Source organism: Microtus ochrogaster, unplaced genomic scaffold (genome assembly GCF_000317375.1).
Source record: "Microtus ochrogaster isolate Prairie Vole_2 unplaced genomic scaffold, MicOch1.0 UNK74, whole genome shotgun sequence".
Classification (NCBI taxonomy): Eukaryota; Metazoa; Chordata; class Mammalia; order Rodentia; family Cricetidae; genus Microtus; species Microtus ochrogaster.
The window spans coordinates 374,580-400,873 of NW_004949172.1; the positions used below are offsets into that span (position 1 = coordinate 374,580).

General features: G+C 56.2%; 4 protein-coding genes across 16 annotated transcripts in view; all 4 read left to right on the forward strand.

Annotated features, from left to right (window-relative positions):
• Rsph6a (radial spoke head 6 homolog A) overlaps window positions 1–371 on the forward strand; it is a 22,917-nt gene extending 22,546 nt beyond the window's left edge. For both annotated transcript variants that reach the window (XM_005370259.2, XM_005370260.2), the window contains one exon: window positions 134–371. In XM_005370259.2, coding sequence (XP_005370316.1) covers window positions 134–371 — 238 coding nt within the window. The remainder of the gene's footprint in view (window positions 1–133) is intronic.
• Window positions 372–2,977: 2,606 nt separating this feature from the next.
• Dmwd (DM1 locus, WD repeat containing) lies at window positions 2,978–9,791 on the forward strand. Of its 2 annotated transcripts, XM_005370261.2 has the most exons (5): window positions 2,979–3,449; window positions 5,074–5,256; window positions 7,072–8,331; window positions 8,965–9,039; window positions 9,270–9,791. In XM_005370261.2, exons 1-5 carry the CDS (start codon window positions 3,018–3,020, stop codon window positions 9,315–9,317), a joined length of 1,998 nt encoding a protein of 665 aa, XP_005370318.1. In that variant the 5' UTR covers window positions 2,979–3,017; the 3' UTR covers window positions 9,318–9,791. The 2 variants fall into 2 exon arrangements, with proteins under 2 accessions (XP_005370319.1, XP_005370318.1); XM_005370262.2 differs by lacking the exon at window positions 8,965–9,039 and having other exon boundaries at window positions 2,978–3,449.
• A 63-nt stretch (window positions 9,792–9,854) lies between these two features.
• Window positions 9,855–21,346, forward strand: Dmpk (DM1 protein kinase). 10 transcript variants are annotated; one of them, XM_005370263.3, is made up of 15 exons: window positions 9,855–11,213; window positions 13,026–13,117; window positions 13,356–13,439; window positions 13,513–13,608; window positions 13,883–14,031; window positions 14,223–14,316; window positions 14,526–14,732; window positions 15,034–15,297; window positions 15,976–16,061; window positions 18,502–18,613; window positions 19,272–19,429; window positions 19,511–19,608; window positions 19,770–19,816; window positions 20,094–20,183; window positions 20,493–21,346. In XM_005370263.3, the coding sequence occupies exons 1-15, from the start codon at window positions 11,054–11,056 to the stop codon at window positions 20,631–20,633; spliced, it is 1,878 nt and encodes a 625-aa protein (XP_005370320.1). In that variant the 5' UTR covers window positions 9,855–11,053; the 3' UTR covers window positions 20,634–21,346. The 10 variants fall into 10 exon arrangements, with proteins under 10 accessions (XP_005370320.1, XP_005370322.1, XP_005370321.1 ...); XM_005370265.2 differs by having other exon boundaries at window positions 15,034–15,282; XM_005370264.2 differs by having other exon boundaries at window positions 15,034–15,282; window positions 20,098–20,183.
• A 784-nt stretch (window positions 21,347–22,130) lies between these two features.
• Window positions 22,131–25,882, forward strand: Six5 (SIX homeobox 5). Of its 2 annotated transcripts, XM_005370267.2 has the most exons (3): window positions 22,131–22,920; window positions 23,674–24,482; window positions 24,618–25,882. In XM_005370267.2, the coding sequence occupies exons 1-3, from the start codon at window positions 22,145–22,147 to the stop codon at window positions 25,205–25,207; spliced, it is 2,175 nt and encodes a 724-aa protein (XP_005370324.1). In that variant the 5' UTR covers window positions 22,131–22,144; the 3' UTR covers window positions 25,208–25,882. The 2 variants fall into 2 exon arrangements, with proteins under 2 accessions (XP_005370324.1, XP_026633380.1); XM_026777579.1 differs by having other exon boundaries at window positions 23,674–25,882.
• Window positions 25,883–26,294: the final 412 nt, after the last annotated feature.

Sequence of the window (26,294 nt, forward strand, 5' to 3'; positions counted from 1 at the left end):
GGAGCCTGTCCTGGAACTAGCTCTGTAGACCAGGCTGGTCTCGAACTCCCAGAGATCCGCCTGCCTCTGCCTCCCGAGTGCTGGGATTAAAGGCGCGCGCCACCACCGCCCGGCTGTTTCCCTGTTTCTCTAGGAAGTTTGAGAACATCTACATTGGCTGGGGCCACAAGTACAGCCCCGAGAACTTCAACCCATCCCTGCCAGCTCCGATTCAGCAAGAGTACCCCAGCGGCCCTGAGATTATGGAGATGAGTGACCCCACAGTGGAGGAGGAGCAGGCCCTGAAGGCTGCACAGGAGCAGGCCCTGGCAGCAGCCGAGGAAGAGGAGGAGGATGAGGAGGAGGAGGAGGATGAAGACCTGGAGGACTGAGGTCACCAAGCTCTGTCCCATAGCTTCTGCCCTTATTTGTACTAACAGATTGTATTTTTCCTGTTGTTTTTTGTTTCCTGCCCTTGCAGGACATGGGTAGGAAAGCGCCCAGTGCTCCAAATAAAACTCCACACAGCACAAATGCTAAGCTTCACGTTCATTTGCCATGGGAGTGGACTCAGTCATTCCTTCTCCTTGTTTGTTTGTGCTTATTTATTTCTTTGTTTTTGGTTTCTCAAAACAGGGTTTTCTGTAGCTCTGGCTGTCCTGGAACTTGCCCTGTAGACCAGACTGTCTTCAAAATCACAGAGATCTGCCTGCCTCTCCCGCCCAAGTGCTGGGATTAAAGTGTGCGCCACTGCCGCCTGCCTTGTTTGTTTTTAAAGATTTATTTTTATTTATATGTATGTGGGTGTCTATGCATGTGTGTGAAGATGCCCTCAGAAGCCAGAAGAGGGGGTCAGGTCCCCTGTTGTCTTACAGGCAATTGTGAGCACCCTAATTTGTGGGCTGGGAACTGAACTTGGGTCATGCAGCCTCATTTATTTTTTAAAATTTTGGTTTTTTTGGAGTGGGCAGACTGGAGAGATGACTCAGCAGTTAAGAACGTTGCCTGCCCTTCCAAAAGACCTGAGTTCAAGTCCCAACACCCACATGGTGGTTCACAACCAGTTGCTTGAGTGCTTGCCCAGCTTGTACAAAGCCCTGGCTCCAGTCCCCACCACTGCAAAATGCTGTCACACCAGCTTGGAAGAGGTAGAAGCAAAGGACCTGGAGTTCCTGGTTTTCTTCAGCTACAAAGGGAGGTGGAAGTCAACCTGAGCTAGGGACCTTCTCTCACAAAATGGCAAAACAGAATTAGCTTTCTTCTGTTGATGCGATAAATATAAAATACCTTGACAAGGGGCAACTTAGGGGAGAAAAACACTATTTCAGCTTGCTATTCCAGGTTACAGTCCACAGTAGGGAAGTCAAGGCAGTAATGTCCCCAGTCAAGAAGTAGAGAGAGGGAATACATGTATGCTTACTTGGGTGTTCTCAGTCTTGTCTCCGCTTTTACATGGTTCAGGACCCCTGCCTAGGGAATGGTGCCTCCCAAGGTGGATTGGGTCTTCCACATCAATTAAAGCAATTACCCACAGATATAACCACAGGCCAACCCAATGTAGACAGTACAAGTGTTGCAGCTCTGGTGGAAATGTATCCAGGCAGTCAGGAGCCAAGGTATTTACCCGAAATCACTACACAGCCCTGTGGTTTCCCCAGTGCAAGTGTAACAGCTCTGCTCTGCCGGGAAGGCTTTCCCAGTTCTAGCAAAGTTGTTACAGGTTTGCTCAGGGTTAGCAAATGCAGCAGCTCTGCTCTTCTAGGGGAAAGTTTCACCAAGGAAAGTGTTACCGATCTGCTTGCTCCAGTGAAAGTGTCACACTGCACAACAAACCTCCCTCACGAGATTTATTGGGAAGGAAAAATCCAGGAGGGTGACTGCCTCTAGGGTAAGAAGCTGCAACAAACTGGACAGGGTTCAGAGCTTATGTAGTTAGGACCTCCTGCCTAGGGCATGGTGTCTCCCACAGTGGAGGGTTGGGGGTGCACTTTTCCAGGGTGCCTTGGGATTGTATGTTTCTAGGCTAATTCTGGGGCAAGTTCAGGGGTGGTTGGGATTTTTTGTGCTCAGGGATTGGTGGGATTCTGCCACCTGGAGGTCAAGTCAGAGGCGGAGTGTTCTTTCCTTGGCCCCTTTTACCCTATAGACAGTCCCTCATTGAGACTATCTTCCAAGTGATTCTAGGTAGTGTCAAATTGACAAAGCTGACCTCTCTCACGAAGAACAAAGCCAAGAAAAAGGTGGGCCGAGTCAGCTAGGTCACAGGAGGGTTTTACTTCACTCCTCCAGCAGCAGGGGACCACAATGAGGAAGGGAAGGGCTTTAGGCTGCCAGGTAGACTATGAAGGGCGGAGAAGTAAGTCATTGAGCCTCAAATGAAACAAGGAGCTGGGTGTGGTGTCTCAGGCCTGAAAGCCAAGCACTTCTGGAGGCTGAGGAGAAAAGGATTGGGTCACGTTTGAGGACAGCCTGGGCAAAACAAAGGTCAGCGAGATGGTTCAGCGGGTAAAGGATCTTACTGCCAAGCGTGAGGATCTGATTCCGATCCCTAGGACCAACACGGTGGGAGGGGACTTGACTCCCTCTGACCTCTACATTGCGCTTGACTATGCAAAAACACAAAAATAAATAAATGCAGTAATTTTTTTAATTAATAAAAAGGCAAAAAAACCCGCCTGGAGTCAGCTGTAACAACACAAGGATTCTGAATAGCACTTGAGGTTTCAACGTTGCTAGGCAAACGGCTCCTAGGGCGCTGTTGTTAGGGCCTAGGGCGTTCCTAGCGGCCACGCCCTATAGCCAACCACTGGCCCGAGTCTGTCGCGTCGACCACGCCCATATCATCACCCCGCCCACAGCCCCAGAACCGTTACCTCAGCAACAGTCTCGGCTCCGCCCACCTTCGGTTCCGGGTGCCAATCGGAGAGGCGTCACCCGGGCGACGACCCTACCCCTTCCGGCGCTAGGTCCGCAACTTCCGGTTGGGGGGTCCGGCGGCTGGCGGTGGGGCAGCGGCGGGGCCCCGGTGGGCGGCCAAGATGGCGGCTGGAGGCGCGGAGGGCGGCGCGGGCCCCAGCGCCGCTATGGGCGACTGCGCTGAGATCAAGTCGCAGTTTCGCACTCGCGAGGGCTTCTACAAGCTGCTTCCCGGCGACGCTACACGCAGGTCGGGTCCAGCCTCCGCCCAGACCCCGGCGCCGCCGCAGCCCCCTCAGCCCCCGCCCGGACCTGCCGCAGCCTCAGGGCCTGGCGCCGCGGGCCCTGCGTCGTCCCCGCCGCCCGCCGGCCCCGGACCGGGTCCCGCGCTGCCCGCCGTCCGCCTCAGCCTGGTGCGCCTTGGCGAGCCCGATGGCGCCGGGGAGCCGCCCTCCACGCCTTCGGGACTGGGTGCGGGAGGAGACCGCGTCTGCTTCAACCTGGGCCGCGAGCTTTACTTCTACCCCGGCTGCTGCCGCCGCGGGAGCCAACGGGTGAGTGCTCCGATTCGTGGGGTGCCGAGAGCATCTGGGTCCCCGGAGTGACAGAAAGCATCCGAGGTTGGACATCCCAGGGGAGCCTGGTTCCTGGAGCTAATGGAGTCTGAGAGGTTGCAGGCGAATCTTCGCGTGGGGGGGTGGTTCGTGGAGGTGGTGAGTGAGCGAGCGTTCTGGACAGGTTGGAGCTTCTGAGAGGAGATGGGGGGCCGGGGTTACGGATTCCGAGGGGCAGACATTGTGCAGGCGATGGGGAATCCAAAGAGGATGCAGGCCCAGGGGAGATGGGGAACGGAGAAATACTGCATTCTTGGCGTGTTGGAGGGAGTCTGGAGACTTGTGTCAGGCATTTGTAAGTGATAAAGGTAGGAGTCTTACAGGTAAAAGGCAGGGAGGACTGGGGGTGTAGCTTAGGGGTCAGCGAACAAAGCAACTGGTGAATGAGATCCTAAAGAATACATCGTCTAGCCGGGTGGTGGTGGCGCACGCCTTTAATCCCAGCACTCGGGAGGCAGAGACAGGCGGATCTCTGTGAGTTCGAGACCAGCCTGGTCTACAGAGCTAGTTCCAGGACAGGCTCCAAAGCCACAGAGAAACCCTGTCTCGAAAAGCCAAAAAAAAAAAAAAAAGAATGCATCGTCTAGAGAGTGAGGCTTTGGAGGAAATGAAGGGAGTTTGGAGGAATGATGGGAATTCTGAGGTGATGGAGTTCCTGCCAGGGGACATCCCCAAGTGTGGCAGACATCTATCTCTAAAGCCATTGAGTCCCAGAAGGGTAAGGGTGATGGAAAGAGAGAGATGTGGGGATCCTGAGAGCCCAGGGGTGATTGTGTACCTAAAATAACGAAGGACCATCGTGATGATTGAGCAGTGTCTGAACTAAGGTCTTGATGGGAACTCCAAATGGGAAGAAATGAAGCTTCGGAGATGGCTCTGTGGATGAAATGCGTGCTTTGAAAGCATGAGGACAGGAGTTTGGATCCCGGTTCCCCATGTAGAAGGATGCAGCTGTATATGTCTGCAGCCCCAATTCAGGGAGCAGAGGCAGAAGGATCCTCAGGGCTCACTGGCAGCCAGCCTAACTGAACCGGTGAGCTCCAGGTTCAGTGAGAGACCTGTGTCAAATGTTAGCTGGAAAACTACAGAGAAAGATGCTTAATGTTGACCTCTGACCTCTCGCCCATGTACACAGGTATATAATACATGTACAAAAAAATTGAAAACCTAGGATATTGGAATTTTTGAGTCCTTGGGTTTTGGAATTTTGTTCTAAGTCCCCTGGAGTTGTCCTGTGGTGGTGGCTGGAAAGACTGGAGGAGAATCAGCTCCAGGCTCTTAGGGATTCTGAACCCTGAGGCTGTGAGCAGCAGTAACCCTAAATTACACCTTGCAAGGGTCTGTTGTCTTTATTGGGTGGTGTGCAAGTGAGCATGTGTTTGCTGTCCTTCTAGGTTTGAGCCCCCTCCAGTCTGTGGTTGCCTGCCCCTCCCCACCTGCCCACCCAGCCACTTCCCTCGAGGTTAACCCTGCTTCCCCTTGGTGGTTTCCTCCTCGACCTCAGCTTCCTCTACCGTCCTCTCCCTGCTCTAACCCACAAACTCGTCTTTTCCCATGGCTCAAGTCCATTGACCTCAACAAGCCCATCGACAAGCGGATCTACAAGGGGACCCAGCCCACCTGCCACGACTTCAACCAGTTTACAGCGGCTACAGAGACCATTTCCTTGTTGGTGGGCTTCTCTGCTGGCCAGGTGCAGTACCTAGACCTCATCAAGAAGGACACCAGCAAGCTCTTCAATGAAGAGGTGATCGAGGACATGCATTGCTCCCTTCTTGTTTATCTACCCACCCCCTCACTAAGCTGCCTGCAGACAGAATAGGCCTGAGAGGGGCAGGATGAGGGAGAGGCATTATTAAAATGTCCCAGTCCTCTACTGTGCCAGCCCTATGCTGAAAGAAGGCTTTACTTCTTACGTTTTCACCCATGGATGGATCAGAGGTGTCTTACAGATTGGAAGACTGAGGCGCATAGCCAGTTGGAACTTTCTTGATGTTCTTGCTGACTTCAAATTCTGAGCTCTTTGGGCTTTGGAGTCTAGTCTGTGCTGTATCATTGACTTACTCTGTGGTTTGGGGAGAGTGATCTGTTGTCTGAACAAATAGTTTGCCTTTGCAAAGTAGAATCTGTGTCCCTTCTCACAGGACTATAGAAACTCATTCATAAAGACTGCTCAGTTGGACTAACTTGGCTTAAAAGGAAATGCCAGGAGATGACCTTAGCAAGCCGTCAGGGAGGGCCTTTGTACTCTGGTTGTGCTGTCTCTGGTCCAGGGCAGGCGGGCCACAAATGTTCTCAGATGAGCAAATGACCAGAGGAAGCGAGGGAGCAAAGAAGCCCAACGCTGAGTGGATTAAGAATGCACTCACCCATTCACAGAACCGCGGTCCCCTCCTATGCAGGCCGCTATCCAGGAGCAGCTCAGCCAGCACATGGAAGCCCTAGCCACACTTTTAAGCTGGGAGACAAACTGCAGATTCATCAGGTGTCAGCCAGGAGCTGCCACTCAAGTGAAGCCTAAAGGAGGCTGTCCTCCAGGGAAGGACATTTCATAGAGAGAGTGGGTCAGGCCTTGTAGCACAGGTCTGTTATTGCCGTTATTTGGGAGGTTGAGGCAGGAGGATCAGAAGTTCAAGGTCTGCCTAGGCTCAAGAGTAGAAGCTTAAATAAACTTAAATATTTAAACAACTTAAATAAACTCCCCTAGGCAGGATGGCCATTGACTTTGTGGCCAGGGTAGCAGCTGAGGGAGAGAAGACAGAAGGTGCATTCTGGGAAGGAGCAGGAGGTGTTGACCAGGGTTGGCCTGGAAAGCCATAGAAAGACCTTGCCCTCCTCATCAATAGGAGCCAGAGAAGTGTCCCCCACATACCCTTCTGTTCCTGAACCATAGGGCTGGTGACTTTCTCAGCCCTGAGTGGGGTGCAGTTTGGTCTCAGGAGAGGAGTTGGGTCATCACAGTGCTTGCCCCAAGCTGTAGGGCTTCTCACAGGGCAGCACTAGAATTTTACTAATTTACTCATCTCAAATGTACTAATCTCAGGCCACCGAGGAAGAGACAGCTATGAGTGTCTGAGGCCAACAGGGAAACAGGTGGTGGCAGTGGGACCTGGGTGGTTGGGGTGGGCGCACTTTGCCTCAGCTTTTGTTGGAAGCAAGACTTGATTGGGAAAAGGAAAGATGCCTGGAGGGGTTTGATAGGTGCAGCCGAAAGGGTGAGGCTGCCATCATTTTGTGCAGGGCATTGCTTGGGCTGTGTCCTTTGGATGCTGCACCAACTGCTGGGACTAGTACCAGGGACCTTTTCTTGGGGGAAACTGGCATTCTGGGATCTGTATGCTCACACTGAAGACAGAAGCAACAGCTGAGTGGCTAGAGGGTAATCCTTTGATAGGCAATACATGGAGTCACCGCAGAGTCCTCACAGGCGACTTTCTTCCCTGTGTCCCTGTGATATCTGGCAGTCTGTCTCAGTCAGTGGGGGAGCTGGGGTTCAGGATATAGGACACAGTCCATCAGAAGTAATCACCACCCTCAAACCCACCTGTCATTCCCTTTCCAGCGGCTGATTGACAAGACCAAGGTGACTTATCTGAAGTGGCTGCCTCAGTCTGAGAGTCTATTCCTTGCGTCTCACGCCAGTGGCCACCTGTACCTCTACAATGTCAGCCACCCCTGCGCCTCCACCCCACCCCAGTATAGCCTGTTGAAGCAGGGTGAGGGCTTTGCTGTCTATGCAGCTAAAAGCAAGGCACCCCGCAATCCACTGGCCAAGTGGGCGGTGGGTGAGGGGCCCCTCAACGAGTTTGCATTCTCACCCGATGGCCGACACCTAGCCTGTGTCAGCCAGGATGGCTGCCTCCGTGTCTTCCACTTTGACAGCATGCTTCTTCGTGGCCTCATGAAGAGCTACTTTGGGGGTCTGCTGTGTGTGTGCTGGAGCCCTGATGGCCGTTATGTGGTGACGGGAGGGGAAGATGACCTGGTTACTGTGTGGTCCTTCACGGAGGGTCGTGTAGTGGCTCGAGGCCATGGCCACAAGTCCTGGGTCAATGCTGTGGCCTTCGATCCCTACACCACGCGAGCAGAGGAAGCAACATCGGCCAGTGGTGATGGGGATCCCAGTGGTGAGGAGGAAGAGCCTGAAGCCACCAACTCAGACACAGGAGCCCCACTGTCCCCACTACCCAAGGCTGGCTCCATCACCTACCGCTTTGGCTCAGCTGGCCAGGACACACAGTTCTGCCTGTGGGACCTTACAGAGGATGTGCTCTCCCCTCATCCCTCTCTGGCCCGTACCCGCACCCTCCCAGGCACACCTGGGGCCACCCCACCAGCCTCTGGTAGCTCTCGGGCTGGAGAGACAGGCACAGGCCCCCTGCCCCGCTCCCTGTCGCGCTCCAACAGCCTCCCACACCCAGCTGGTGGTGGCAAAGCTGGTGGGCCTAGTGCGGCAATGGAGCCCGGCACACCATTCAGCATTGGCCGCTTCGCCACGCTGACCCTGCAGGAGAGGCGGGACCGAGTGGCTGAAAAGGAACACAAGCGCTACCACAGCCTGGGGAACATCAGCCGAGGGGGCAGTGGGGGCAATAGCAGCAACGACAAGCTCAGTGGCCCCGCTCCCCGTAGCCGCTTGGACCCAGCCAAGGTGCTGGGCACAGCACTGTGTCCTCGAATTCATGAGGTCCCACTACTGGAGCCGCTCGTGTGCAAGAAGATCGCTCAGGAGCGCCTGACTGTGCTGCTGTTCCTGGAGGACTGTATCATCACTGCCTGCCAGGAGGGCCTCATCTGCACCTGGGCTCGGCCAGGCAAGGCGGTGAGTCCACCCACCCTGGGCAGGATCCTCTCATCCTGCTCCCCTCTGAGTCATGAGCCTCCTGGATGCCAGGCATCAGTCAGCAGAGAGGTCAGGTGTAGGAGACAGAGTGGTGGGGCCCACAGCCCCATGTGAAGAACCTCTGATGGATGGCCCATCTGGCCCACCCTTAGCACTTAACACTCAGGGCAGAACCTATTTTTATGGGAAATCTGCATTTTAAATGGTGAAACTTTATTTTGGGGCTGACACTGTTGGTCTGAGATTGAACCGAGGGCCTGGCTTCTGGCTTGCCTCTTTTTCTCCATTTCTGAGCTAAAGGCCTGGATGGGAATCACAGGGGCTCAGGCCTGCACTTGTGCTTGGTGTGTGATCCTGGTCACTGTGCCTTGCAGATGGGCTGAGTGGTGGTTGTGCTCTTAGTTGGTGAGATGAAAACCTGGCACTGGTCTATCTTGGTTCTTTAGCATGTGGGCTCAGCATCTGGAACCCCACACTGCCTTCAGTCCCCCAGATCCTTTGCTGTGGAATGTTAGAATTCAGAAGCCTTAAAAGTCAGAGCAGCCTCAGCGAAGGCAGGATGGTAGGACTTGGGGAGTGTGAACTCTAAAAGGCACCTCTCTGTCTCCCTAGTTTACAGACGAGGAGACCGAGGCCCAGACAGGGGAAGCAAATTGGCCCAGGTCACCCAGCAAGTCAGTGGTAGAGGTAGGACCAATCCCCAAGCTGGAAGTGGGCCCCAGTCTCTCCTTCTCCACTGTCCTGTCTTGTCTGCCCAGGATCTCCTGGGGCAGGGAAGGCTGCTGAGCTGTTGTTCCTAGCCAGGATGTCAGCTCTAGGACTGGGAGCCAGGGGGCCCCCATCGGATGCCCCCCCAACCCCAGCACTGGCAGAAGCCCAGGTGTTGTCTAATTCAGCCTCCCTTTCATCCTCCCCAGGGCATCTCCTCCCAACCAGGCAACTCCCCCAGTGGCACTGTGGTGTGAAGCTGTGGATGTCCCATGCCCCCAGCCTCCTAGCCATAATCCTCCCTGCTGACCTCAAGGATCCCTGTATTAACAAGACTAATCATGATGGAAGGACTGCTGCAAACCCCACCCTGTCCAAGTGCTGGGGATTCCCCTAGACTGGCCCAACCATGGGGTTGTAGAGGCCTGTGTGCCTCAGCCCTGGCCTCTGCCCACTGCCAAGTACAATGACCTGTCCTCTGAAGCATCAGTGTTAACCCACATCCCTGTCTCAGCATGTGACTGGTCACTCCTGGGAGAGACTCCACCCACAACAGCCCAAGTCCACAGTGCCCCTGGGTGAGAGGGCTGGGGGGTGCCCCCAGCCAGCCCACACCCCCACCCCTTGCTATGGTTTGTGCTTTTGAAGAGTGTTAAATTATGGAAGTCCCCAGGGCCCTCCTTGTCCCCCCCGGACCTCTTATTTATACTAAAGTCTTTGTTTGCACAGTGTCTCTGTTCCCTAGGGCGTGTGTGCGTGTGTGTGTCTGTCTGTCTGTCTGTCTGTGTCTGTGTCTGTGTCCGTCCCGGCACAGGGTTATCTCTGTTCCCTGGGATGTGTTGGGGGTGGGGTCTGGGGGCTGTGCTCTGACCAAAGGAAGGCCAATTTACTCTGCCTCCCCATCCCCTAGCCCTGAGCAGAGTCCTTTGGAAGAAGAATCCCTGACCCTCAGAATCAAGAGACTGAGGTGGCCCCTTCCTGCTAGGTCCTTCAGAGGTGTTGAAACTTGTTTTGAAGTGTCAGGACTATCCAAGCATGCTCTTCTGGGAGGGGGGAGAGTGCTGGGAATTGAGCTGTGCCTCATCTTCTGGACATGCCTTTGCAGCCTGGTGCCCCTGGCCCTTGAAGTGCCAGCTGCTGGAGGCCATGATTTCCTCCCCAGAGAACTGGCCACCCTAGAAAGACACTAACATGTCTCCTGGCTGGCTGTCCAGATGGCTCCACCCCCAACCCCCAAAATGTTTCTGTCTCTAATCCTAGCCTGGGCAGGAATGTGGCTGCCCCGGCCTGTGGCCAGGGAGCTATTTTGGGGTCTCTCTCACTTGGAGAGGGCCTGGCTCCATCACTTGCCTCCCCCAGGCTTGGGCCAGCAGGTCACCCCTGGCCCTGGTGGCTGGCTAGGTTCCCTCCTGATCTCCCTTCCACCTCCTGCCAAAAAAGGGGGGGCGTGTAATACAGCAGGCACAGGAACTAAATTTAACTGTCCCAAAGTCGGAATCCATTGCTGAGTCACGAAGAAGCTGCCCCTGGCCTCTGCCCCCCTCCCCTGTGGGCCTAGGCATCAGCCCCTTTCCCCACCCCTCCCAGCTCTGAACTTAGATTGGCACTTCTGGGCAGTGACACCTCACACCTGTAACTCCCTCTGCTCTACCCTTTTGTGGGTGGGTAGGGGCTTTGGGGGGGTCATCTGTGGAGTACTACTCAATCCTTTGACATTGGGCATCAAAGAGTTTTGAGGGGCCCTGAAAGAAAGGAGTTGGGGTGTTGGCTTAGGAGGGGTTAAAGCTGGGAGGCGGGAGGGGGGCTGGGCCAAGGGGTGGGGAAAAGAGGAGGAGGCCTCAGCCTTAGAACTGGCCAGAGGGACCCAAGGGATAGTCAGGGACAGGCAGACATGCAGCCAGGGTCCTGGGGCCTGGACGGGGGTAGCCAGGCCCCGTGACAGGAAGACCCCGAGCTCCGGCCCGGGGAGGGGCCATGGTGCTGCCTGCCCAACATGTCAGCCGAGGTGCGGCTGAGGCAGCTCCAGCAGCTGGTGCTGGACCCCGGCTTCCTGGGGCTGGAGCCCCTGCTCGACCTTCTCCTGGGCGTCCACCAGGAGCTGGGCGCCTCCCACCTAGCCCAGGACAAGTATGTGGCCGACTTCTTGCAGTGGGGTGAGTATGGGCAGGAGGCATGGGGTGGAGGGGCAAGGCAGAGGTGGGTCTACAGGGCAGGAACTGGCTGTGGAGGGCAGGAGGCTTGAAGAGGTCTTCCTGTTGGGACTCAAGCAGAGTTCAGGCCTTGATCCCAAGCTCCCCTGCTGGGGCAGACTAGGGTCAGTGGAGGCCAGCCATGACTCAGCCAGTGCAGGCTGGGGTGGGTACAACCTGCTGCCTTCTCTGCACCCACAAAGGGGCCTGGTAGCTTTCTCTTATAGGACCCTCACCCTCCAAAATACAGCCCCTCCCTGGTTTCCCAGAGTGTGGGGAGGGAGAGCGTGGGGCAGCTGCCAGGGTGCGGCCTGTAGGCAGGTGTTTGGCGTCTGCCTCCCCAGCTGCCCTGACAGGTGTCCAGGAGCTGTGAGGGCACAGTGACTCACAGAGGCCCTGGGGGAGAACCAGCCCGGCAAACAGGCGCCACCCAGCATCCTTTATGTCCCCCAAATTAAGGAGGAACACTTTCAGCTTCGGAGTGTGTCTTGGACCCTCCTGGACCGGGCTGCCCAGACGGGGGATCTCATTTGGCTTTCCACCTGCTTTCGTGGTTCTAGCTCAAGGCCTCTAGTTCCCCTCACAACTTAAATGCCCTTCTGCAAAGGTCTTCTGAGGCCTAGTGGATGGGCTTGGACCTTATCTGCCTCTGCTCCACATCAGCCAGAGTACAGGCTTACCCCAGCCTCCTTACAAATAATGCTGTTTTGTTGCTCTGTGCCCATCATTAAGGGTCCTGCTCTTGGTCATTGTCCTGTATGCCCATGTTTGTGGCCCCAGCTCATTCTCCTCCCCCATTTCATAGATGGAAAGGTGGAGGCCATGGGCTAGGCCACTAAGCCTGTGGAGGACTTTCTTCTCTGCAGCCCTCAGGGACTCCTTCAACCTCCCTTTTTGCAGAGGATGGGGCAGGGCTAGTAGAGGGTAAACTGAGAACAGGGGTGGGGGTGGGGGTCTGGCCCACTGGAAAGGAGCAGTCCTTTTGTGGCCCGAGCAGTATCCCGTGGGCCCCTCCCCTCCCCTGCCAGGCCTGGGCGGGGGAGGGGGCCTGGGTTCCCGCTGCCTTAAAAGGGCTCAATGCCTTGGCTCTCTCCTCCCAACCCCCCCTCAGCCTTGGCCCTGGCTGTGTCTTCTCTGACGGCCCATTTTACCCGAGCCCCTCTCTTCTCCATGACCCACCATCTCCCTCTTTCCTATACTCATTCCTCCTCCATCCTTACTCTCAGTCCTGACCACTTCCCAAAGGAGGCCTGGTCTCTCTCTGCCCCCTGCCCCCTAGTTGCCAGCCTCTGACCTGGCTGCCTTCCCCTCCTATTGAAGCACCCTAGCGCAAGACCTTATATCCTGGAACTTTGGCTGTAAGAAGGCTCTTCTACCCACTTTGGAGACCAAGAATGCTTCTAGCAGTGTCTAGGATGCTGGTGGGCTGTGCCCTCCCCCACTCCAGGCTCTACTAAAGTTTCCCAAGTGCAGTCTTCACATTGGCTGTGCTAGACACCACTGCCTTTTGAGGCCATGGTGCAAGACATTAAATGAGAATCTCAGGGGACCTGACTGAGCACCCTAATGTCACATGGGTTTGGGCTTCCTTCCCTCTGCCTCCCTTTCAGCCCTACAGTCCTGTGGAAACAGTTCTGGGCCCCCAAACATCACAGAGGTTTTGGAAGCAGAACCCTAATCAACCTAAGGGGCAGAGGGAAGAGGAGACTGAGGGTACCATACTTGCCTCTAGTGTTCTCGTGACCTTTGGCTCTTCCTCCCTCCACCCCCACCCAGTGGATCCCATTGCAGCAAGGCTTAAGGAGGTCCGACTGCAGAGGGATGACTTTGAGATTCTGAAGGTGATCGGGCGAGGGGCATTCAGTGAGGTGAGTCTTGAGGGACCCGAGAGTGGAACTTTACTTGAGGTGGGTGGGGCATAGCCTTAAAAATTGATGAATGAGCTTGAACCTGAGGCTTGGGTGGAGGCGGGGTTTGGGGGGGGTCAGTGGGTGTTGTGCGTGGGGGGCGTGGCTAAGGCTGGGTGGAGATAAGGGTGGAGTCCTATCTGAGTGAGCCTTGCTGTTTTCCCTGCCACCTCTGCTATCATCCCGGTTCTGCCTTTAGGTAGCGGTGGTGAAGATGAAACAGACAGGCCAGGTGTATGCCATGAAGATTATGAATAAGTGGGACATGCTGAAGAGAGGCGAGGTGAGGACCAGGGCTGGGGGAGGCACCCTTATCTCTCCAGCTCACCTTCTGCAGCTTCACTCCTGCCTCACAGGTGTCGTGCTTCCGGGAAGAAAGGGATGTATTGGTGAAAGGGGACCGGCGCTGGATCACGCAGCTGCACTTTGCCTTCCAGGATGAGAACTACCTGGTGAGCTCTGGGCCTGGGTGACCAGGAAGGAGTGACAGATACACCACCTCAAGTCAAGAAAGCTGAAGTAGGGAGTGCAGCCATAGGCCGGGGGTGGGTAGGAATATGTCTCAGGAAGAAGAGGGACCTTTCACGAGAAAAGAGGTGATGTCTGGTTTGGCCTTGGTTCGGATCTCTGGGGCACTCTATCACAGTGGAGGGCTCTATGCTTGGGGATGGGGTGTCTCAGGGAGTCTTGGGGGCAACCAACCCCCTGTGACACGCCTGCTCCCAGTACCTGGTCATGGAATACTACGTGGGCGGGGACCTGCTAACGCTGCTGAGCAAGTTTGGGGAGCGGATCCCCGCCGAGATGGCGCGCTTCTACCTGGCCGAGATTGTCATGGCCATAGACTCGGTGCACCGGCTGGGCTACGTGCACAGGTGGGCGTGGCAGGGCCCTTGGAGGGTTAGCAGAGTTTGTGTGGGAAGGAAGGGTACTTTGAGGTCAGATCCCATTGGGGGCAGGAATGGGGTCTAGAATTGTAGAATCCCTGCTGGGGTGGAACTGGACCGAGCCTGATGGGACCCAGGAGTGCAGTCTTTCAAGCACCTCCTTCCTTGTCTGTGCACAGGGACATCAAACCAGATAACATTTTGCTGGACCGGTGTGGGCACATCCGTCTGGCCGACTTTGGCTCCTGCCTCAAACTCCAGCCTGATGGAAAGGTATGATGGGAAGAGCCTGGTGAAATTCTCCCCACCAGTTAGGGAGCAGAAGGTGCAGGAGGTGGGGTTGGGTTGGAGACCTGAAGAGTGGAGCTTGGGTAAGGGCTGGGCTGGATGTGGAGCAAGAAAGGAGCTTTACTGGGGACATCCTGTGCTCCAGATTGTACAGTCAGGGGAAGGGCTTAAGCATTCAGGTCTGGTTGGCACAGGTGAGGTCGCTGGTGGCTGTGGGCACCCCGGACTACCTGTCTCCTGAGATTCTGCAGGCTGTTGGCGGAGGGCCTGGGGCAGGTAGCTACGGGCCTGAGTGTGACTGGTGGGCGCTGGGCGTGTTCGCCTATGAGATGTTCTACGGGCAGACACCCTTCTACGCCGACTCCACGGCTGAGACATATGCCAAGATTGTTCATTACAAGGTGAGCATGGGAGCCATGCAGGGTGCCGGGCATGATGGCACATGCTCCCAGGCTTTTTTTTTAAAAAGATATTTATATAAGTATGTATAAGTTTAAGTTGCCTGTATGTCTGTGCACTATGTAAGTGCTCACGAAAGTCAGAGGGCATGTGGTCCCCTGGAAGTAGAGACAGACTTGTGTGCTGCCATGTGGGTGCCGGGACATAGAACCGTGATATCTCTGCTGAAACAGCCAGTGCTCTTGCCCAATGAGGCAGCTCTTCAACCCAGGACTGACTCGCTTTTCTCTGCTTTCTGAACAGGAACACCTGTCTCTGCCTCTGGCAGACACGGGTGTCCCTGAGGAAGCTCAAGATCTCATTCGGGGACTGCTGTGCCCTGCGGAGATAAGGCTAGGCCGAGGTGGGGCAGGTGATTTCCAGAAGCACCCTTTCTTCTGTGGCCTTGATTGGGAGGTTCTCCGAGACAGTGTACCCCCCTTTACACCAGACTTCGAGGGTGCCACGGACACTTGCAACTTTGATGTGGTAGAGGACCGGCTCACTGCCATGGTGAGCGGGGGCGGGGTACGTACCTGCAATTCCTGAGTGGTTAAGGGGACTTCCCTAACCCCCTCATAAAATTGGGATGATCAGCTAGGTGTGATGGCGCACACCTTTAATCCCAGGGCTTCAGAAGCAGAGGCAGGTAGATCTCTGGTGGATCAAGGCCAACATGGTCTACATCGTGAGTTCCAGGCCAGTCAGGGCTACATAGTGAGACCTCCCCCTTGAAAAATAAAACAATGGAGTGACCACCTTCTTTGGTCCCACATCATTACCTAGAGCACTGCAATGTGCCCACTCAGACTTGAGGACACACAGGTGACCAGTTCTCCAGACAGTGAGGTCTCACTGTTAGCAAGGCTAAGATGGACCCGGCCTGGAAGGTGCTGAAGAGCTTCTTGGAGGAGACTGAGCTGAGGCCCCAAAGGATTCCAAGGGAGGCAGGAGATCCTCTCTCAGGCTAGTGCTCTCTCAGCAGTAGATTCAGCAAGCTCTAGGTCCTGCCGTGGCCCACTGCAGTAGAGAAAAGTGTGGTGTGGGCCGAGGCCCAACAAGAAGCAACAAGATAGAAGAGAAAATGATAGAAGGGACACCTTAACTCATGGGGTTGGCTTAATGGGGACAGTCATGCTATGATTAGAGAGGGGTGAGGGGCCAACCCTGACAATTGTTGGCCACAGCCCTGCACCTCTTCCATAGGAGACACTATCGGACATGCAGGAGGACATGCCACTTGGGGTCCACCTGCCTTTCGTGGGTTACTCCTACTCTTGCATGGCCCTCAGGTAAGCGTGATTGCCTACTGGCTATGTGTGTGTGAAGGCTCACCTCAGTCAGTCAGTTTGAAACCAAGGTTTCTTAGGAACTGTCTTAGTTAGGGTTTCTGTCGCTGTAATGAAACACCATGACCAAGTGCAGGTTGGGGAGGAAAGGGTTTATTTGGCTTCCACTCCACATTACTGTACATCACTGAAGGAAGTCAGGGCAGAAACTCAAATAGGGCAGGAACCTGGAGGCGGGAGCTGTTGCAGAGGCCATGGAGGGTGCTGCTTACTGGCTTGCTCTACCAGCAATGGGCTGGATCCTCGTCCATCAATGACTAATTAAGAAAATGCTCTATAGGCTTGCCTGAAGCTTGATGGTTTTAGGTTGGTGGTTTTTTGAGACAGGGTTTCTCTGAGTAGCCCTGGCTGTCCTGGAACTCACTCTGTAGACTAGGCTGCCTTTGCCTCCCAAGTGCTGAGATTAAACATATGGGCCACCACTGCCACCAGCGGGCTTGAAGGCATTTTCTTAATTGAGGTTCCCTCCTCTTTGATGATGTCAGCTTGTATCAAGTTGACATAAGACTAGCCTCTACAGGAACACATATGTACTTTGTTTTGTTTTGCTTTTTTGAGACCAGTCTCTCTATTATGTAGCTCTGGCTTTCCTGGCCATATGTACTTCAGCATTTCAGTTCAGTTGTATAACCCAAAATCTATTCTCAGCCTTCCAGAATCTTCCAGCTATTGACTTTTATGTTTCTAAGATATGTCATAGGACCCAGGTTCTTAGGAAACAGGCCTGGAATCTGACAGTTTATTTTAAGAACATTAACTTATTGGAGTACATAACAATAAAACAACTTTTAAGTTTTTAAAGTTTTTTGTCTTCTTTTCTGAGGCAGGATCTTGTTCATACAGCCTAAGCTGGCCTTACAGTGCTATGATTATGGGCATGTACCACCATGCCTGGTCAGTAAAGCCTTTTCAAAGCATCCATTCATTATGCTAGGTGTGGTGGCACAAACTTGTAATTCCAGCACTTAGAGTAGAGGCAGGAGGATCAGAAGTTCAAGACCATTCTGGGCTATATAGTGAGTCTAATACCAGCCTGGGCTACAAGAAACAAAAGATAGACAGCATCCTCTATTGTTAGGCAGGGTGTCTTACCCTGGAACCCCACCATCAAGGAGGCCAGCCTGGGCTATAGAGTGAGAACTTGTCTTGAAATACCAGAAATAAATTCATTATTGGTTAGGCATGTGGTGGCACACGTGTGGTGTCAGTACTGGGGTAGTGGAGGTAGGAGAGTCACAAGGTCAAGGCCAACCTGGTACAGTACGGTACATAGTAAGAGCTTGGTCTGCAAAACAAAACAAAACAAGAAATCAGTTATTCAGGTAAGACAGTGCTTCTTGGACTGGGAGCATGGCCCCGTAGAGGAGAGCATCCCCAGCTCTGGGGGGAGTGCTTGCCTAGCACACTCAGGTCCTGGGCTTTGACCTCAGCACTGTGGAAAGGATGCATGGTGGGTCACACCTGTCATACAAGCACAGGGAGATCAAAAGTTCACAGTCATCATTAGCTATAGCAGCCTAAGCTACATGAACTCTTGTCTCAAAAGAAAGACAAAGATTTAAAAAGTACTAAAGATAATAATAAATCCTTAAAAAAAAAAAAACCTATTCAGGCATGGCACATGCCTTTAATCCCACCACCCGGGGAGGCAGAAATGGGCAATCTTGAGTTTGAGGCCAACATGGTCTACAGAGTGAGTTCCAGGACAGCCAGGGCTACGCATAGAAACCCTATCTTAACAACAGAGAGATCTTAACTCTCCTGTATGATTTCCTGGCTTAATCTGCATTGCCACAAAATGACAAATGAATAGGCCACTTCTCAGGAGTAAACTGGGAAGCAGGAGCACTTAGAGGAAGCTTGTACAGGTGATTACCATTGGGCATGTCCCAGACAGGCACAGCTAACTAAGAACAGCCTATGGTTTTTTTTTTTTGTTTTTTTGTTTTTGTTTTTTTGTTTTTGGTTTTTCGAGACAGGGTTTCTCTGTGGCTTTGGAGCCTGTCCTGGAACTAGCTCTGTAGACCAGGCTGGTCTCGAACTCACAGAGATCCGCCTGCCTCTGCCTCCCGAGTGCTGGGATTAAAGGCGTGCGCCACCATCGCCCAGCTCAGCCTATGTTTTGATAGCAGCTTCTATCCCACACTGGGTAGAAGAGGATATATAGCCCACCCTCTGTAGAGCCATACTGCTCAGTCAGCCAGCAAGGTAGCCAAGAGGCAGAGGTCCTGTCAGCAGAGGCTTTGTTAAGCAGAGGAGGGGCTGTCAACTAGCTCTGGCAGTTTGCCCTGGTCCTCCTTGAGCCATGGGGTCTTGGAAGCCTGGCCTGCCTACAGGCTAGGGAGCCCCAGATCCCTGTTTGGCAGCCTCTTCCTCTTCTCAGAGACAATGAGGTCCTGGACCCCACCCCTATGGAACTGGAGGCCCTGCAGTTGCCTGAGGCAGACTTGCAAGTGCTCAACTTGGAGCCACCAGTGTCCCCACCCAATCAAGTGGTGAGTAGACAGAGGAGAGGGCTGACCAAGAACCTGCAGAGAGAAGGGCAGAGCTTGCTGGGTGGGTGCACTTGCTGAGCCAAGCGCTGCAGTTTACAGGACATTGCAGTGGCCCCTGGCAGGCTGCTGCTTCAGTAAGACCCAGTAGCATGCCCTAGCTACTCAGGAAGCATCCCAAAGTCAAGGCTTGCTTGTGTTATGCAATGAGACCCTGTCTAAGAGTGAAAAATAACAGAGAACTAGGGAATCCGCAGCTCAGAGGTAGATGCTACCCGGGTTGGGTGTGGTGTCCGAAAGCAACACCAACCAGGGCTGGAAGGGAGGGAGGGACTGCTGATCACCTGGAGGAGGCTGAGTTAGGGGTCCTTATCAGAATGAGGCCAGAGCTCACCAGGTGAGATGCTGTTTCTTAAAGCTACAGGTGGTAGGTGGCCTTGGAAGGAGGAGGGGAGGATGTAGAGATCAGGCCAGAGGCCTATGGGTAAAGCCAGATTTGTCTGAAGCACTGTGGGATTGGGAGGGACACAAGTTCTGATGACAGCCCTTCAGTGCCCGTGTTGACTGTCCCAGAACCTACTAGGTTACCAAACAGAAGGCCAGGGGAAGGGTGTGCAGGACTGAGCCCAGTGGTGGTCCCAAACTCTATCCCCACCTACAGGCAGAAGTGGCCGGCCCACCAGCTGTCCCTGTAGCAGAGGCTGAGACCGTCGTGACGCTGCGGGAGCTCCAGGAAGCCCTGGAGGAGGAGGTTCTCACCCGGCAGAGCCTGAGCCGCGAGCTGGAAGCCATCCGCACTGCCAACCAGAACTTCTCCAGGTTGGAGTCAGAGTGCGGGGTGCCAGCAACCTTCCCAGTCCTTCACCCTATGGGCTGGCTTACCTTCCTGTTTTCCTGCAGCCAACTGCAGGAGGCCGAAGTCCGGAACCGAGACCTGGAGGCTCACGTTCGGCAGCTTCAAGAGCGGATGGAGATGCTGCAGCCTCCGGGAGCCCCAGGCGAGTCCCTCACACACCCCAGGCCAGGAGGGCACCGGGTGAAGATGGGGGCGTGCTGGGTGTGTGGACACTTGGGACAGGGGAGGGTCCCAGGCTGGGGCACGCCGAGCCACCGCCCTTTTCCGCCCTCCACGCTCCATACACCTCTCTTCTCCTTCCAGCTGTCATGGGGGTCCCCAGTCCCTGGGCCATGGATCCACCTTCCCATGTAAGACCCCTTTCTTCCCCATCCCCACTCAGATCTGCCCATCTCCCCGTCCACATTAGGGCTCGCTCTCTTTGGGGGCTCTAGAAGGAAGATACCCTTCACTCAGTCTGCCATCTACCAGCTCTCCCTTGTTTCAGGCCCTTTGCCAAATCTTCCCCAAAGGAATTTCCTAGATTCCCGTTCTTGCCTTGACTCCCTATACTGCCTCTTGCCCTGCTGCTGAAGGCAGCCGGCCGGGCTGGGCTCCGATCGGGTCACCTGTCCCTTCTCTCTCCAGCTAGATGGCCCCCCGGCCGTGGCTCTGGGCCAATGCCCGCTGGTGGGGCCAGGCCCCGTGCACCGCCGTCACCTGCTGCTCCCTGCCAGGGTATGTCCCAAGTCCTCCCGTCACGGGCTTTTGCCTCGCTCCGCCCACTGAGTGTCACCACCGCTTTGCTGTGCCCCTGTGGAGCTCGGCCCACTGCAGGGAGGGAGGGTGATCGGGCGGCCAATCAACACAAGCCACTACGAAGTAGCCAATGATGAGTTCTGAAGGGAGCTCAGGCTTGCGAGCAGTCAACTGTAACTGTGGGCTGTGGGGCATCAGGGATGCGCTCAGAGGATTCTTGGCCCATCTATGGGTACAGGCTGGGCTGCTCCCTGGAGCCAGTTGCTAATCCTGCCCTCTTGCCTGCAGGTCCTTAGGTCTGGCCTATCCGAGGCGCGTTGCCTGCTCCTGTTCGCCGTTGCTCTGGCTGCTGCCGCCACACTGGGCTGCACTGGGTTGGTGGCCTATACCCCAATCTGGTGTTTCCCGGGAGCCACCTTCGCCCCCTGAACCCTAAGACTCCAAGCCATCTTTCATCTAGGCCCCCTTGGAAAGCCGGGTGACCTGGGAATGGCCCAGAGCGTCTCTGTGCCCATCCTCCCTCCCCCTCCAGCCACCTCACTCTACACTCCTGCGAGCCTGTGACCCCACCCGGCTCCGCTCCTGTGATCCGGGCCTGCCCCCTGGTGGCCGGGGAGGGAGGAGCAGGACCCGTGCGCAGGAACCTGGTTCCTGCAGGGCAGGCGGCTTGAATGCTGCCGCTGCTGCCAGGACATTCGCCGACCACTTTACTCAGGCCCGACGTGGATAGGCAAACGGCTCAGCCCATCCGATTTCACTTTTCACGCTTCCAGCCACTGGTCACAAACCATAAATCCTTGTTTATGAGCCCCTGATCTCTGGGGAGGTCCCAGTCCCATAGCAAACGATCAGCACAACCTCTACCAGCTTTCATGGGAGCCTCTGGCTTTGAACAGCCCCGCTCCTAGGGATGCTGCGACGACCCCTTCCTCACATATGCTGCCGTTGGAGCCACTGCTGCACATCCCTTCCCCCAAGGCAGTGTGGGTATTTATTGACCTTGTCCTCTGACTCACTGACAGACTCCGGGACCCACGTTTTGGATGCACTGAGACTCTACATTCCTCGGTATTTATTGTCTGTCCCCATCTATAAACCCACCCCCGACCCTTGCGAATAAAATACTTTCTGGTCTGCCCTAAGCTCCGCGAAGTCTCTGCTGTGGGGAGGAAGCCCCCGGTAGGCCAATAGAGAGGCCCGTAGACACAACCAATAGCTTGATTCGGAGCTAGTGGGACGCAAAGCGAACGAATAGAGATGAAGGGCGGAGCTTAGGCATCCAGCCAGTAGGAGAGGAGCAACAAGCCACCCGAGACACCACCGCCCCCGCCCAGCTGTGACCCAGCTGTGCTACTCAAGCTTGGAAAAGTAGGGGGCTGGGCCAGCAGGGCGCCCACTGCCATCCTCCCACCGCGCCTGCGCAAGCCACGCGCATCCGCTCCTAAGACCGACGCTTCAGAAAAGTTGCTGAAAACTTTCTAGCTCTTTTCTCCCGCCCCTCCTCCCTGCCAGATCCGCCCCCTCCCCGCGGGGCCGGGAATTCCGAGGGGCGGAGCGGGGCGCCGAGATGGGGAGAGGGCCTTCTAGGGACCCGGGAGATCGAAGCGGCTTCGCGCCCTTAACCTTGCTGGACGGCCCACTACCTTCTCCGTTGCCCTGATGGGAAAACTGAGGCCCTGAGCCAGAGGCACACGCAGGGGAAGGCCGAAAGCGCGGCCAGAGGGGCAGGGAAAACAAAGAATTCCGACAGCCAGGGAGGGGGGCGGACACACAGACACAAGGACAGACCCGAGTGCAGAGCTGAGTCTAGCCTTTGGGCAGGGAGAGGGCCAGAAGACCGCGAGGGGACGGGGGAGGCGAGGACGACTGAGCGGGGGAGGGGGCTGGGGACGCCCGCAGGAGGCGGCAGAGGAGGGAGGAACTTCCCAAAGTTGCCAAACATGGCTACCTCGCCCGAGCCGAGCGCGGGGCCGGCAGCCGGGGGGGAGGCAGCGGCTGCGACCGAGGAAGAGGAGGAGGAAGCGCGCCAGCTTCTGCAGACTCTGCAGGAGGCCGAGGGGGAGGCGGCGGCGGCCGGGGCGGGCGAGGCGGCGGCGGCAGATTCCGGGTCCCCGGGCGCCCCGGCGTCTCCCTCCGAGACCGCAGCCGAGGAGCCCACGGGCCTCCGCTTCTCGCCCGAGCAGGTGGCGTGTGTGTGCGAGGCGCTGCTGCAGGCTGGCCACGCCGGCCGCTTGAGCCGCTTCCTGGGCGCGCTGCCCCCGGCCGAGCGCCTACGTGGCAGCGATCCGGTGCTGCGCGCGCGGGCCCTAGTGGCCTTTCAGCGGGGTGAATACGCCGAGCTCTACCGGCTCCTAGAGAGCCGCCCTTTCCCCGCCGCCCACCACGCCTTCCTGCAGGACCTCTACCTGCGCGCGCGCTACCACGAGGCCGAGCGGGCCCGAGGCCGTGCCCTGGGCGCGGTGGACAAATACCGGCTGCGCAAGAAGTTCCCTCTGCCCAAGACCATCTGGGACGGCGAGGAGACCGTCTACTGCTTCAAGGAGCGCTCGCGCGCGGCGCTAAAGGCCTGCTACCGCGGCAACCGCTATCCCACGCCAGACGAGAAGCGCCGCCTGGCCACGCTCACCGGCCTCTCGCTCACACAGGTCAGCAACTGGTTCAAGAACCGGCGACAGCGCGACCGAACTGGGACCGGCGGCGGAGCGCCCTGCAAAAGGTGAGGGGACCGACCTTCCTCGGTTCCCGCTGGAGTCTGCGCGCCTGACCCTTGGTACCCCTCGGCGTTGGCGAGCGCACGGGCTGAGCGCAGAGAGATCAGGCACACCCTGGGTTCTCTGGGCATCACTGCCCCAGGGGGCTGAGGTTCTGGCCGCTGTTTCTAGGTTGGGGCTGCAGTTCAGGGAGCAATGAGAAAAGGGAGGAGGGTCCCCTAGAGGGGTGATGGTAAGGGTAAGGAGGCCTTTGTCTAAGGCACCTAGGGCGAGGACCTCTGCCACCCTTGGTGACCATTACTTACGCCCACCCCCACGCCCCCTCGGGCCCAAACAGCATGGTCTGTTGCCTGCCTTTGTTGTGAAACGTGAACCTTCTCCGGCTCCGGTTTCTCTTGTAACCCAAGCCCTTCTCCTCCCACCCCAGCGCCAGGCCTCTAGTTCTGGTCTCTGACGCCCCAGGGAAGGGAAGGGGGAAGAACTGGAGTAAAGACTGCTGCCTCGCTCTGCTGCCACGCGCCTGCTGACCCAGGGGACTTGGGGCGGACTGGGTGCTCGGCTGCAAGCCAAAGGAATAGGGAAAGCTTCCCTCCGGCTTTACATTCCCGCCATGCTGTCAACCCCAGCAGGGTTTGTGGAGGCTCTGGGGTCCGTGCGGGTCCTCTGAAGGGCTCAAAGAGTTAACAGGAGTTTGGGTTGCCTCTGCCTCTAGGGCAATGCAGCCTTCAGACCTGAGACTTAACCCTTTTTCCTGCCAGTGAGTCCGATGGGAACCCCACTACTGAAGATGAGTCCGAGTCCAGCAGAAGTCCGGAGGATCTGGAGAGGAGTGTGGCCCCCGTAGCTGCTGAGGCCCCCACCCAGAATTCTATCTTCCTAGCGGGGGCCACCCCTCCTGCGACGTGCCCCGCCTCCTCCTCTATCCTAGTGAATGGCAGTTTCCTGGCAGCCAGCAGCCCCCCAGCAGTGCTCCTCAATGGCAGCCCAGTCATCATCAATAGCTTGGCTCTAGGAGAGGCTTCCAGCCTGGGGCCACTGCTGCTCACAGGAGGTGGGGGCGCGCCACCACCACAACCCAGCCCCCAGGGAGCCAATGAGGCCAAGACTTCCCTGGTCCTGGACCCTCAGACAGGAGAGGTTAGATTGGAAGAGGCTTCGTCTGAGGCTCCTGAGACCAAAGGGGTTCAGGGAGCTGTTCCTGGGGCAGCTGGAGAGGAAGTCCCAGGGACCCTGCCCCAAGTAGTCCCTGGTCCCCCACCCACCTCCACCTTCTCTCTGACCCCAGGAGCTGTGTCCTCAGTGGCTGCTCCGCAGGTTGTACCACTCTCCCCCTCTTCTGGGTACCCAACAGGCCTGAGCCCCACCTCCCCACTGCTGAACTTGCCTCAGGTGGTACCCACTTCCCAGGTGGTGACCCTGCCTCAGGCTGTGGGGCCACTCCAGCTGTTGGCAGCTGGGCCAGGCAGCCCTGTGAAGGTGGCAGCTCCAGCGGGGCCTGGTAATGTGCACCTGATAAACTCTGGTGTGGGAGTGACTGCACTGCAACTTCCCTCAGCCGCCACCCCAGGTACCCGCCTGCTTTCCTCGGGCCTGCTGGGCTGGGGGAGCCCGTGTTCTGCTTCTGGTACATCTCTTGGGGTTAAGCCTACTGGTTCCTCTGCCTGCTCTCCAGCATCTTGCCCTCCATCTCTTCTCTCCACAGGAAACTTCCTCCTGGCCAACCCTGTGTCTGGCAGCCCTATTGTCACTGGGGTAGCTGTGCAGCAGGGCAAGATCATCCTTACTGCTACCTTTCCCACCAGCATGCTCGTTTCCCAAGTCCTGCCACCTGCCCCCAGCCTAGCCCTGCCCCTGAAGCAAGAGCCAGCCATCACAGTGCCTGAAGGAGCCCTCCCAGTGACCCCCAGCCCCACCCTCCCTGAGGGTCACACTCTGGGGCCAATCTCTACTCAGCCACTGCCACCTGCTCCTGCTGTCACCTCTGCCACCAGCCTGTCTTTCTCCCCGGACTCCTCTGGCCTGCTGCCTAGCTTCCCAGCACCCCTGCCTGAGGGTCTGATGTTGTCACCTGCAGCTGTGCCAGTCTGGCCAGCAGGGCTGGAACTGAGCACAGGGGTGGAGGGGCTGGGGACACAGGCCACCCACACTGTGCTGAGATTGCCAGACCCTGACTCCCAGGGGCTGCTCCTGGGAACCACAGCAGGGACTGAGGTTGATGAGGGGCCAGAAGCTGAGGCCAAGGTCCTGACCCAGTTGCAGTCAGTACCTGTGGAGGAGCCCTTGGAACTGTGATTGCTTGGACTTTTCACCTCTCCTGACAATGGTGCTCAAGGTGCTAGGACAGAAGGAGGAACCCTCAGTAAAGTGGCTGCAGTCTGAAGGTCCCAAACTACAACCCTCCATGCTGGACAAGCTGCAAGCCCTGGAGAAGCCAGAGGAACCACCCCAGTCAGGGCACTGTCCCTTGCCTGATGAGAAGTCTTTTGTTACAGCCCTCTTTGCATGGGGCTCTAGGGGTCCTGACTAGGGCTTTGTCCTCTACTTGGTACTAGCTGAGGAAGGCCCTGCTAAGTGGCTGGTTTCCAGCCAGCACCCTCACCATAACACTATTAATAGGCCCACGGATACCTAGTGCTCCCAGAACTGCCTGAATCCCAGGGATGGGAGACCAGGGTGTGACCCAGAGAGCCCTTCTGCTGAGGAGGGTCTGATGGGTGCATGGGACCCTTCCCCTACTTCCCTTGACTTGAGCCCCAGGATCCAGTCCCAGACCAAAGATTTCCCCCTGCCCACTGGGGCAACCCTGGCCTCTTTGTCTAGTTTGTATCGTAAATCTTTATTTTTCTAGGACATGTTATGCCTCCATTTCAATTAAAGTCAAGTTAACAGACAACAGAGCCATTGGGGTAAGGGTCACCTGCCAAACAACCAGCCTAAGAAAGAACTAGACAACACGAAGCCTGAGGTTGTGGCTTGCTCTTTTTGTTTGGGTTCTTTTTGAGATGGGGTCATGTTCTAGAGTCCAGGCTGGCCTCAAATCCTATCTTTCTGCCTCAACCTCCTGAATGTTGGAATTATAGACATGAGTCATCACATCCCAAGCCTGGATTTTCAAGGTAAAGGAGTTGAGTTCATACCTGTGGAACTCAAATTTCAGAAGCAAAGGGATTCTGGATACAGCATTGCTTCTCCCCTGCTCTTAGGAAGGGCTCCACTTCATTTTAGGACAGCTAGAGTAGGGAAGTGTGCAGTGAGAACGAACGGGGCTGAAGCAGGATTGATTCTGAGCTGCATTTCATCTGGGCACCATCCTTTAACAACAGGTGGGAAAGGCTGCACACAAGGCAGAGCACAAAGCCTTGGGTCAGTAATTACACTT